The 12,615-nt window shown below is 36.3% G+C and overlaps 2 protein-coding genes across 18 annotated transcripts in view; one reads left to right on the forward strand and one right to left on the reverse strand.

Annotated features, from left to right (window-relative positions):
• Window positions 1-12,615, reverse strand: part of LOC131434696 (cell adhesion molecule Dscam2) — a 446,907-nt gene that overhangs the window by 423,593 nt on the left and 10,699 nt on the right. The gene's annotated exons all lie outside the window — the stretch shown is intronic.
• Window positions 7,241-9,400, forward strand: LOC131434698 (spermine oxidase-like). Its single transcript, XM_058601713.1, has 3 exons — window positions 7,241-8,177; window positions 8,232-8,797; window positions 8,863-9,400. Exons 1-3 carry the CDS (start codon window positions 7,572-7,574, stop codon window positions 9,098-9,100), a joined length of 1,410 nt encoding a protein of 469 aa, XP_058457696.1. The 5' UTR covers window positions 7,241-7,571; the 3' UTR covers window positions 9,101-9,400.

Below are 12,615 nucleotides of genomic sequence, written 5' to 3' on the forward strand. Positions count from 1 at the left end.
AATCGACTTTTTAACCGAGGCCCGGAGGGCCGAATGTCATATACCATTCGACTCAGCTCGACGAACTGAGCAAATGTCTGTGTGTGTGTCCGTCCGTGTGTGTGTGTGTATGTGTGTGTGTATATAACAAAAATATGCACTCACTTTTCTCAGAGATGGCCAAACCGATTTTCACAAACAAAGATTCAAATGAAAGGTCTCATAGTCCCATAGCCTGCTATTGAATTTCGACTCCTGGTTCCGGAGATATAGGATGATATGTACCAAAAAAGTGAAAAAAATATGCACTCACTTTTTTCAGAGATGGCTGAACCGATTTTCACAAACTAAGATTCAAATAAAAGGTATTATGGTCCCATAGCTTGCTATTGAATTTCGTTTGAATGTGACTTCCGGTTCCGGAGTTATATGGTAATATGTGAAAATTTGAGAAAAAGTTTGCACTCAATTATCTCTGGAACAACTCAACCGATTTTCGCAAACTTAGATTCAAATGAAAGGTCTTATAACACCCTAAAAATTTGTGGAACATTTTATCTGGATCCAACTTCTAGTTCCGGAACTAAAGCGTGATAAGTGGAAAATTACCAATTTTATTAGTATTTTTCCACGATGGTTAAAAACAGATACAAATCCCATAAAACTGTCTGATAAATTCTTCTAGTTAGCAGAGCTTGTTAGTTTTGTGGGCATAAAAACTTAATTCGGCACTACTGGTCCCCTCTTTTCCTGTTCCGAGAGCACCGAAAGTGGAGAAGAAAAACTCCTAAAACTAAATTCACTTCGATTTCTCTGCGATGCTTGAACCGATTTTCACAAATCTTGATTTGAATTAAAGTTCATACTGTCTTTAAACCTACTGTGAAATTTCATCCGGATCCGACTTCCGGTTCCGCAGTTGCAGGGCGATGAGTGTCAAAGTTTTCAAATCGCCATATAGAGTGACAATATGTACAACACCGAAAGAAGAAGAAAACACAAAACGAACAAGGCGTGCTTTGTTCTATTTCATACACGTTGTGTAGTGATGTCAATAATACTAATAATAACAATCCTACTACATGTTTCATGCTGCTGATTCATGCTGTTTAGCACGCAGTAGTAACAGAAATGCAGGTTCGTTTCGTTAGATTTAGTTTAATTGGTTTAAACGAAATAGAGCATGAGATAGTAAGTATAAGTTTAACTACGTTCAAAACTGTTCCATTTTGTAGGTCATATTTGTTGGTAGCAAACGAACCAATTTCGGCTATTCCGTTCATCTGAATCCGGTTTCGAGAGAATTGGAAATAGTGATTAGAAACTGCAAAAAGGATCTCACTCACTTTTCTTGGAGATGGGATGGAGATGGGGATGGAGAATTCCTTAATTTGTTGTGGATACTACTTTCGGTTCCGGAACTACAGGTTAAACAGGTTAAACAGGATTTATAGAGTTTGTGAGATTAGATCCGAACAAATTATCCTATTCCTATTCAATAAACAGTTGTTTTTGCGAATTTCACGGTTATATTTATGATGTAACGAGTAATATGAGAAAGGCATCAGTACACCATTAGGTGGATTAAAATAGGTTTTTTTTTCATGACACGTGCTGCCATCGGTGTTATATCATGCAGTTATTTTCAGTGCATTGTTTGTCACGAAGAATGTTTTGTGAAAGTTTTGTACATTTGTCTTGTTTTTGGCAGTCCTGAAAGTTCCGGAATAGCCATGAATAGCAGCTCAAAGCTTGGACACAAATGATGACGCCTCCAAAGTAAGTATATATTTCCATTATGTGGTTAACCATTAACAAGTTTTTTTAAGAGAAAATATTATTTATTTAACCTGTTAGCATGTTGTGTTTCGCGATTAGAAAAATCGCTTGTTGTCTAGGTTGGGCCACTCATGTCGGCAGGGTTGGGTTACATCATTTTTTTGTCGTAAATACGATAAATTTTTGATCGTGAATATCTCTTGTTGTATCTAACGAATCAACATAATTTTTGCTTCATGCCTTAGGAAATATGATCACAATTTTATGATAAAATTTTCAGTTGTGTGACATAATCTCAAATAATTCAAAATTAATCAAAGAGGATAATTCATAAGGCGCGTTTGCCTTTCTGTAATCTAACTACCAATAGAATCGAAATTTTTCAATTTAAACGTATATAGAAACATCATTGAAGTATTTCAATAGTACACTATTGAAAACCCTGTCTCATTTGACCAATGTCAACACCAGCCAATCAGAACGCTGATCTGATCTGATGAAGAGAACAAAATATCTGCTGCTGTACAACAAATCGTTCGAGAAAAATATTCCGAACAGTGGTTAATATCGCAGTGAGTTCCACAATTTGGTCCTTCTGAAAGGCAGGAATGAATCCCGTACAGCATCCGGATAGTTTCTTTCAATGAAATGCAAATCCGAAATGAAATACTCAAAATTAAAATTCTTTATGCTGCTATTTTTATAGCCGTTCTGACCGCCCATTAGTGAAAAAGCTACAAACGAAATCACGTAAAAAGAAACCTCTATCCTTGGATTCTATCGCCACTGCGAGCAGATGTATTGTGTGTCGTTCGCAAAACTAGTTTCGCTTCCGACAGGAGCGATTACGTCACAGCTGCCAGTCGTTTGCATTGGTGAAAAAACAACGGAAAGATGACAACGGTGGAGAGCATCACACAAAATCAGCCGTTTTAATGGCTCTAAAAGTTTTCTAAAGAATTATTAGGATTTCTTCTTCGCAAATCGAAGCTAAAAATCCTCAGTTTAGTGCAAATGTAGAACAGTTTGATTAGATTTGTACACTTTTCGCTGTGTGTTGGTCGTGACAATTCAAAGCATTTTTCAGTGCTACAGATCATTATAGAGAATTAATTGAATTTGCTCTTTCGTACCAAAAGCATCAGATTCATCTAAATAGAAGTTGACAAAGTTTACACCTTCACTAACACATTCAATTACGAATCACGCTAGGCAAAAATGAAAGTGTTGACATAGAACAAATTTTTATACTAGAATGGGTATCGTTTGGAAATATGCCGTGCGAAACTTGGTTGCCACGTATACAGATTAATCTGTATTTTTATTATAAAAATCTATACTGGTTATTTCATAATAATCAACTGTGTTTCAGAATGTTTAATGTAACTAATCTGAACTTTAGTTTAGGTGCATCGTTTCAAATTCTAGTAGTAAAAAGGGGAATGCTGGAATAATTCATACAATTGATCAACTAATTGATATTCGGAAGTGTTAAGGACCATGCCAGTTGTTTTCGTATTCCCGACATGCAGTTATGTCTCTAACATTACCCACCCACCTTTTTGATTAGTGTTTTGAGACCGTTTTTCGTCGAATGTGAATAACGTTTCTTGGGCTATCACGTCTGTAATGTTGGGAAACGAATCCACAAGAGCTGCTGCAGGACGGTTGCTTTTTTCCTCAGTGACCTTAAAATTCTTATTGATAGTCTATTAAAATTGATTGATGTTCCATTAAAATAACAGTAAATAGTGCCATGTTTGATCATTTGAATTCTTTAAGAACATATTTCGTGCAGAATCAATAGTGGCCCAACCTAGACTACTTTTTGATTGTTTCGTTTTGTTAATAACTTTTTTTATATAATGCGCTGCAATTCACCCTAATTAGAAGTTTCTTATGGCGGACCAAACTTTTAAATAAGACATCAATATTGAGAATATTCCAATATAAACAAAATATATAGGGCAAATTAAAAAAGTGGTCCAACTTTGGACGACATCCCTTTACTCATATCTTTCCAAATTGACGAAAATTACAATCGAATTGATCTTAAATTCAATTGAAAATTAAAACCCTTCTTAATCCACCTAGTGGTGTAATAATGCCTTTCTCTTTCTTCAAAGCAGTCTCATGAATTTTTTATCATTTTATGAAATAATTTCTGACACTAATTTTAGCTCATTTTTGATACCAATTAATTCAGATTGATTCGAGTGGTTCACAAAAGCATGCTTCAGTGTTTATGTCACATACTCGGTATCGTTTTTACAATCGAGCGCTTGGCATTTACGTTGCCCATTTATATTAGAAGAGTGATGCTAATCTGAAAAAAAACCCTTCTTAGTCCACTTAGTGGAATTTTCATATAGAGGTAGATGGGGTGAAATGTACCTCCTAAGGAAATGTAGCTATATATTTTCTATAGAGAATAACACGGAAGAATTTCATGCATGACTATCTTCCGTAATCATTATTTCTCAGAATTACGTACGAATACTCGTTTAATACATTGAAAAATACATGAAATATCGCATTTTCTAAAACCCTTAAAATTGTCTATTGAAATATATGCGGGGCATGACGCCCGATCGTTGAAAACATGAAAAATATACATTCTAAATTACGCGAAGTGTCGATTATCTGAACATAGATGCAGGATGATCTTAAACAACGGATAAACATCCATCAAAACAACGGATTAAAGCTCATGACAACCACGGGGCAATATGCACCCTCATAAAGCTTCTTCTTCTTATTTAAAAAAAGCGTTAGATTTTTCGTTGACGAAATATTTGCCAGGTGGAAGATTGTTCACTATTATTCATTAAATTGATAACTTGTGGATAATTGTTGTAAGCGAGTTCTTGAGCATTTCGCCTCACACAATTCGGGTCGTTTTGCCCCCAAAAATATGAGACGATAAATTTGACGATTTTTCTAGAAAATTGCAAATATATCGTCTGTATTAGAACTAATTTTAGAAACCCGAATGATTGGCAAAGAAGTTCATTGGTTACATAATTAAAATTGTCTTCCTCACCCTAGAAAATTACTATGGAATGAACATCAAAAATTACTTCTAACAGAGACATAATTGGTTTATTAAAAGTTTTCCAGATATGATTGAACCATAATTTCATAGTAATCTGTTGTTATGGCGGACTTTCAGTTTCATTAAAATTTCAGTGAAAAAGAAATTTCTAACTTTTGAGAAGAGCATAAGGTGCATTATGCCTCGGGGATGCGTTTTACCCCATCTTTCTCTATCTTGAAAAATCACCATCTTGAAAAACCACCATAATTTTCGAAATAGAAAAAAAAAATTTTTGATGCCAAAAGTCTTAGAATTGCATGAAACGTCCAGATTTAGTGTCATCACGTAATATTTTTTTTTTTAAATCGACTTTTTGGGAGATATCAAAATTCTCAGAAAGATGATTTTTTCAAAAAAAATTTTTTTGAGTTGACACTAAATCTCGACGTTTCATGCAGTTTTGAGACTTTTGGTATCAAAAAAAAATTTCGATTTTGGAAATTTCATGTACTTCCCCCTATGGTGCTTTTTCAAGATCGAAAATTTTCAAACTTTAACCGCTGGGCAGCACCCCTTACCCATGTCCGATTCAGCTCAAATTTTGCATGATGACTTTTTTCGAGATGCTTCAACTTCTGAACAATAGCGCTTTACGAAATTAGAGGTGATCCCAAAATATTGGCACCCTTATATACATTAGAGCGGTAAAAACAACGTGTTTTGTCGGTTACGTCACTTATACCATTATATCTCCGGAACCAAAAGTCACAGCCATTTGTTCTTCGAACTTGATTAATGGCCCGACAGTAGCTTTCAAACGAGCCCAAGTTTGTTAAAATCAGTTCAGCCATCTCTGAGAAAATTGAGCGCGTTAAAATACAACGCTTTTTGTCGGTTACGTCACTTATACACTCATATCTCCGGAACCAAAAATCACAGCGATTTGATCTTTGAACTTGATCAACGACCCTACAGTAGCTTTTAAACGAGCATAAGTTTGTTAAAATCGGTTCAGCCATCTCTGAGAAAATTGACACACATTCACACACATTCACACACACACACACACACACACACACACACACACACACACACACACACACACCCACACACACACACACACACACACACACACACACACACACACACACATTCACACACACACACATTTTCCGATCTCGTCGAACTGAGTCGAATGGTATATGACAATATGGGTCTCCGAGGCTCTGTTCGAAAGTCGGTTTTTCCAACAATTCTAATACATTTTTAGAGAAAGGCAAAAATCGTTTAGTTGAAAAAGTTTGATAAAATTTTTTCAAATAAACTTATTTGATTTTTGCCGCTTTATCAACTAAAGTATCCGACAAAAGCAATTCGGAAAAATACTAGCAAAGAGAAGTATCCAAAGGTCTGGTACTAGTCTCAAGTACAACCAACATAATCCATATTCCTGTTTATACCACACTTCGTGGTTTTAAGCTTTCCTTTTTTATAAACCAGTGGTTGTTAAATGTACTAATATACTTTTCATATTGACAGGAATTATAAACGAATTGATCTTAAATCCAATTGAAATTAATAATTTTAAAAACGACGATGCATCAGAAAAGCAAAATATTCAATATCAAACTACATTATTACTGACGATACTGACAACACTTTTTATACCACCCTGCAGTAATATTAGTTTCAATAACTTGTAATTGCTTATGTCATTTTCAACCAATCATGAACTGGTCCGAAATTGGCTCGGGAAATGTATGAACAGTTGTCAGATCCTGTCCTACACGGAACCGCAAAACAACCTAATTTTAAGTATATTCTACCCAATTTGAGAGTTCCGTTCAAAAACCTAATTTTAGGCAAAGTGGCTCTAGGTAGTTACCTTAAGGCACGTGCAAAAAATACTTAAAGATGAGTTATATTCACTCTACAGTTGAGTCGTATTGACTCAATTTCAGGTTGAAACGGTTTATTTAATTTTAGCTTATTGAACGAAACTCTCGCTGTTGGGTGATTTTTCGTTTTGTATTTTGACAACAATGGAAGGAGCGAATGAAAGAAATAAATTAGAAGAACTCAAAATTAAGTAAAAGTTATCTGACTAGGTAGTTTTTATTTTCCGTGTAGAGCTAAACGAATGTCTATCACTGTAGTATTTCCGTTGAGCTAATTTTTTTGAGGAAATACTGGTCGCAATATGATGCTTAGTGACCCATGCACACGATATTGCTCGAATATCTAAAAAAACAATCATTAAATTATTAATTCGGCCACAAACAAAAAGCTTGAGGTTTTCGTTTGCTTGAGCACGATAACGCGCCAATCTTCAAATCAGCTCAGCTGTTTTCGTTCTGATTATTAGTTGTGACCATATACATAGATAGAGAGAGAGAGAGAGAGAGAGAGAGAGAGAGAGAGAGAGAGAGAGAGAGAGAGAGAGAGAGAGAGAGAGAGAGAGAGAGAGAGAGAGAGAGAGAGAGAGCGAGGGCTATGTCACAAAACAAAAGAAGTGAAAGATAAAGAATATGCTAAGCCACATTTTATATTTATGTGGTCTAGTAAATGTTGCCAACAATAATAGCTATGACATCAGTTTCGTTTGATTTTGCGTTCGAAATTTCAATTTGCGTGTTCATTATTTCAGCTCTGCTCTCTCAACATCAGCAAAGTGTCACTTAGTTCGTTCTGAAAACACCGACTGTATGTTTCTTGAAATTAATATCCATTTTAAATAGTATGAAAATTACAGTCCAACTATTTAGACGCGACTGAGATGTCTGCTAGAGTGGTAATAATCGGTGCTGGTTCAGCAGGAATCGCTGCTGCAACTCGGCTGTACGAGCATGGGTTCAGAAACGTTACGATCCTAGAGGCAACGGGACGAATCGGAGGTCGGGTGCATACCGTACCGTTCGGTGAAAACGTAATCGATTGCGGTGCTCAGTGGTGCCATGGCGAAAAAAATAATGTGGTGTACGAAATGGCTGGCCCTTTGGCGTTGCTCGAGTCTTCAGTGGTCGCCGAGAAGAATGTTCTACTGAAATCTGACGGAGAAGTGGTGCAGCAGGAACAAACCGATCGTTTAATGATTCTTGCCGAAAGAATCGTCGAATCCGAAGATCTTTACAATTCTGGTGGAACGCTGGGCGATTTCTTTGTGGAACGGTTTACCAAGGAAGTCAATGAAGAGAAAATGAAAGATATTGACAGGAAATTGGTGCGACAATTTTTGGAATTCTATCACGGTTACCAGAAAGGGTACATCGCAATAGATTCGTGGTACGATTATCCAGCGGATGACGATTCTGAGGATTGTGAGGGAGACGATTCACTCAGTTGGATGGGCAAAGGCTACAAAAGTATATTGGATTTATTGATGGTAAGGTATTCCTCTGAAATTGATACGCATGTTAAAATCACTAATTTCTTCCAGAAAAGACACCCTTCTCAAAATAATGCAGAACCGATACCGATTGAAAAGAACATAGAGTTCAACAAATTCGTTGAAAACATACACTGGAACAAAGGACCGGATCAGCCCATAACAATTCGTTGCGCTGATGGAAGTCGGTACGAGGCTAGTCACGTCATAATAACAGTTTCTCTAGGAGTTTTGAAGGAAAACATAAATACTCTTTTCACACCGCAACTGCCGTCGGTCAAACAGAATGCAATTAAGGGCATTCATTTTGGAACGGTGAACAAAGCGATCTTTGAATTCGAGACACCCTTCTGGACCGAAATGGGTAACACGTTTGGGTTACTGTGGAATTCCGAAGAATTGGAAAAGATACGTACTTCGAAGTATGCTTGGACGGAGGGTGTTTCGGCATTCTTCAAAATTGATCGTCAGCCAAAGCTTTTGGGAGCTTGGATGATGGGCAAAGAATGTCGTCAGGCGGAGCTAATTCCCGATTCGGAAATAACTGAAGGTATACTGTTCTTATTGGGAATGTTTTTCAAGAACAAACAAATCGACCAACCACTGCGAATGAAGACGTAATCTGATATTATTGTTTGATGAAATATTTTGTAACCCTCATAAACACTGTTTTTTCATCAAGGACTCAATGGTTCAGTGACCCATATTTTCGGGGATCGTACTCCAGCCCATCGTTGGCTACCAGGCTTCTGAAAACAGATTACAAAGATATGGCGATTCCCCTTACAGACTCTCTCGGAACACCCGCACTGTTGTTTGCTGGCGAAGCAACAAATGGATTGCATTACGGTACCGTTCATGGAGCTATTAAGAGCGGATGGCGTGAAGCAGATCGCATAATTAATTTTTATAAGAAATAGATTCAACGCAATGCATACATCGAAAGAGGAAGAAAATGGGTGAAAGTAACTAATAAACCAAATCGCATTTTTCATACTACGTTCACACTTGTTTACAAAAATACTTAAAAAGAGAATGTCATCGGGATAGTCGCGAAAAACACCTTAAGGACATAGCGTGAATGTAGTGTTATGTTTTATCTTAGATTTTTTAGTACGCAGTACTTATGTTCAAAAAGTCGCAATTTTCTCATCGAAATTTTATTAGGAAAATTACCGTAATTACTGGGTGAAAAAAGAAAAAAATGAATACTCAATAATTTGTTTTAAGGGCGTTTTATTTAGAATGTCACAACTTTTTTTTTTAATAAAACGCATAAAAATGTAAATAATATATAAATGTAAACAGCACGATAACGAGGCCCATTCACCGTGACGTTGGTTCCATCACCATTTTTAAAGAAATAAGAACCGATTCTACCAGCAGCGTGTATTCCGCATCAAACAGCTCAATTTTTGGTGCCCCGAGAACTGATTTTGCTTCAAAAACGGAAATTTTTGTTTGTTCACAAACCCATTGAGTCAAAGATGTGCCTCGTCAGTGAACACAATTTTACGGCAAAAAAAGTGAATCTACGACCAACTTATCTAATGCCCACCGAGCGAGTGTTCGACGGCTACCATCGTCAATCGGCATCAATTCCTGAAAACCAAAAACATCACGCAATTTTCTGTGCTGTTAAAATCCGTAGATTGTTAAAATTGTTAACGGAGATATTTAAAGTTTTGTGTAAGAGACTTTTTCCCCTATTCCAGCAGTAGAAGTTTTGAGCGCTGTCTGGCAAAGAAATGCTTGGCTTGATTTTTATACTGTTACATACATTTTTTTCTAAGTAACCAAAAGACTATGTACAGCATGATATTTTACCTCGGACCGATTTTAGCACGGTTCGTTTTTTGGCAACATAATCGTTCGAATATGCCATATGTAAACCAGATGATATCAACATTTTCGAGTTGAAAGTAATTCCATAATTATATTGATTTAAACTACTTACAGCAATAAATGCTGGAAGAACATAACAGCCATATACCATTCGAATCAGTTCGTCGAGATCAGCAAATACGTGTGTGACAAATAATTTCACTCAACCGTTTTCTACAAACTCAGATTCATATGAAAAGACGTATACTGTCAAACAAGGTTCCTGAATTATGTTTGGTTCCGATCTCTGGTTCCGGAACTACAGGATGATATATGAAACGAAATTTAAATAGCGTAACGCAATTTTCTCGTGGATGGCTGAACATATCTAAGATTCAAATGAAATCTAAGAATCATCTAAGATTCAAATGAAAAGTTTTAAAATTCTATAAAACATCTTGTTTTTCAGTCAGATCCAATTTCCGGTTTCGGAGATACAGGGTGATTAGTATAAAAATGTCTATTTCACATAAATTAATCAGGTTTATCGGGTTTGCAGATTTGGATAGTCGATAACCAAATAAACTTATTTCATTTTTGGTTGTATTCAGTTTTCGTTTCGGAAGGCACCCAAAAACTTAATTCGCACCACGATTCCTCAAAGATGTCTACATTGATTTTCAAACATTTTAAAACAAATGTAAACTATACAGCTACTCAGGTGAATTTGTCTGACTTCGGCTACACCGAATTTCGAATTCCGGCTCCAGTATCGAATCGTTTCTCAAAGCTCAATCGTTTTCTCAAAAAAGCCAAATCGAATTTCAGAAACAAAAGTTCAAATTAAAATAAATTCAATTTTATCCAATTCTGACTTCCGATTCTGGAATTGTAGGATGATGAATTTTTAAAATTCAAGATGACAATCCCGAAAAGCAGGACTCAAAAATATTGCAATTTATTCGTCATATGGCCATACGAATCGATTTGGGTTATGCTGGTTCCTGAATACCGGCTCTGGAAGTACCTTAAATTACCCCAAACTCTAAAGTGGAAATTACTCCGACATATCATGGCATGTTTAATCGATTGTTACACTTTTAGATTCAAATTCGATACGATTTGTGGTTTCGACATTACAGAGCAATGAGTGATTAAAATCTCAAATTGCCACTTAAAACGACGCACATTAGAATAATGTCATGAAAACTAAAACACCGAAGAGTATTCATGCAAAAAACACATGCGGATTGATAAAAAAGGACTGCTATCATCTGACTGCTAGATGGATTAAGCACGTTTTTTATGCTCCGATCACAGCATGCTGTGCGTTTGGTTATCAGCTTTCGTTTGTTCACTTGTTTGTGTGGTTGAAATTCTGCGTTTTCAAAATGTCGCGTATTGAAAAAGAAGTGAAAGTTAAGGTTCTGGACACATGGCTAAGTGAGAAGGGTATTACTATGCGAAAATTGGCGAAGCGGTTTGGAATTCATCGTGACACGTGTTAAAACCATCATTAATTAGTGTTTAGGAAACACTATTCTTTGGATGAGCTACCACAAGCAGAAAATCTCGAAACAAAGTGTAGAACAGATGAAGCGAGCAGCAACAAGGGCCCTAAAATTGTATACGCGTCTTTTGCAGTGTCCGGATGCGAGCGTTTCGATGTACGATGAGACTTCTGTAAAAGATTACTAAAAACCCCACAATACTTTACTGTCGTCGCTGGGGAGGATGTGAGCGATGCGGACAGGTCGATTCAAGTGAAGAAATTCGATCTAAAGGTACTGGTATATCAATCAATATGTTCCTGTAGTTTGAAGTCAACCATGTTTTACACTACCGGTACTATAAATGCCGAAATCTATCAATCTGAGTGTCTCCAGAAGATATTGCTGCATTTATATAACAAGCATATGTTAGCACACCTCCACTATTTTAGGCCGGATTTAGCGTCGGCTCACTATGCCAAAACCACTCTCAATTGGCTTGCGGAAAAGGGTATGAATTTCGTTGAGAAAAATATCAATCCACTAAATTGCCCTCAGTTTCGACCCATCGAACGTTACTGGGCAATCGTGAAAAGGGTCTTCAAGAAGACTGGTAGAAAGCTGGGAACATGCAAGAGTTCAAAAAAATTAGACCTCTAGCGTCAAAAAAATGCGATGCTACACTTGTCCGGAACTTGATGAAGAGCGTTCGATCAAAAGTTCGAAAATTCGTGAAGGAATAACTTAAATTTCATCCGGTTTTCATTATGCTCAAGTTTAACCTCGTACAATAAAAGATCAATTTTTAGTTCGAATAAAATATCGTTTTTTATCGTAATTTGAAAGAAAAATTTGTGGATAGCTTATTTTCGATACACTCCTTATAACTTTTGATAAAGTGCACGTTATACGGTCATATATGCATTAAAGGAAAGCTAAAGTCCCTAGCTAACAACTGATTAGGAAACCAAGTTAATTAATTTGATTGAAAAAACTTACTTAAAAATTTAGTAAAGTGATAAATTTTTTCCATTACAAAAAAGGTGTTCGGTTACCGACACCACAAGAAATTTCGATAAAATTGAAAAAATATATGTAAGGACTACAATTATTCAAAAAGA

This window comes from Malaya genurostris, chromosome 3 (assembly GCF_030247185.1).
Source record: "Malaya genurostris strain Urasoe2022 chromosome 3, Malgen_1.1, whole genome shotgun sequence".
Classification (NCBI taxonomy): Eukaryota; Metazoa; Arthropoda; class Insecta; order Diptera; family Culicidae; genus Malaya; species Malaya genurostris.

What these genes read in the sequence shown, in the direction of transcription:
- LOC131434698 (XM_058601713.1), top strand. Translation starts at nt 7,572, where the DNA reads ATGTCTGCTAGAGTGGTAATAATCGGTGCTGGTTCAGCAGGAATCGCT. An exon ending in GTATATTGGATTTATTGATG is followed by an intron (nt 8,178 to 8,231) that starts GTAAGGTATTCC and finishes AATTTCTTCCAG; the next exon opens with AAAAGACACCCTTCTCAAAA. An exon ending in CAACCACTGCGAATGAAGAC is followed by an intron (nt 8,798 to 8,862) that starts GTAATCTGATAT and finishes TTTTTCATCAAG; the next exon opens with GACTCAATGGTTCAGTGACC.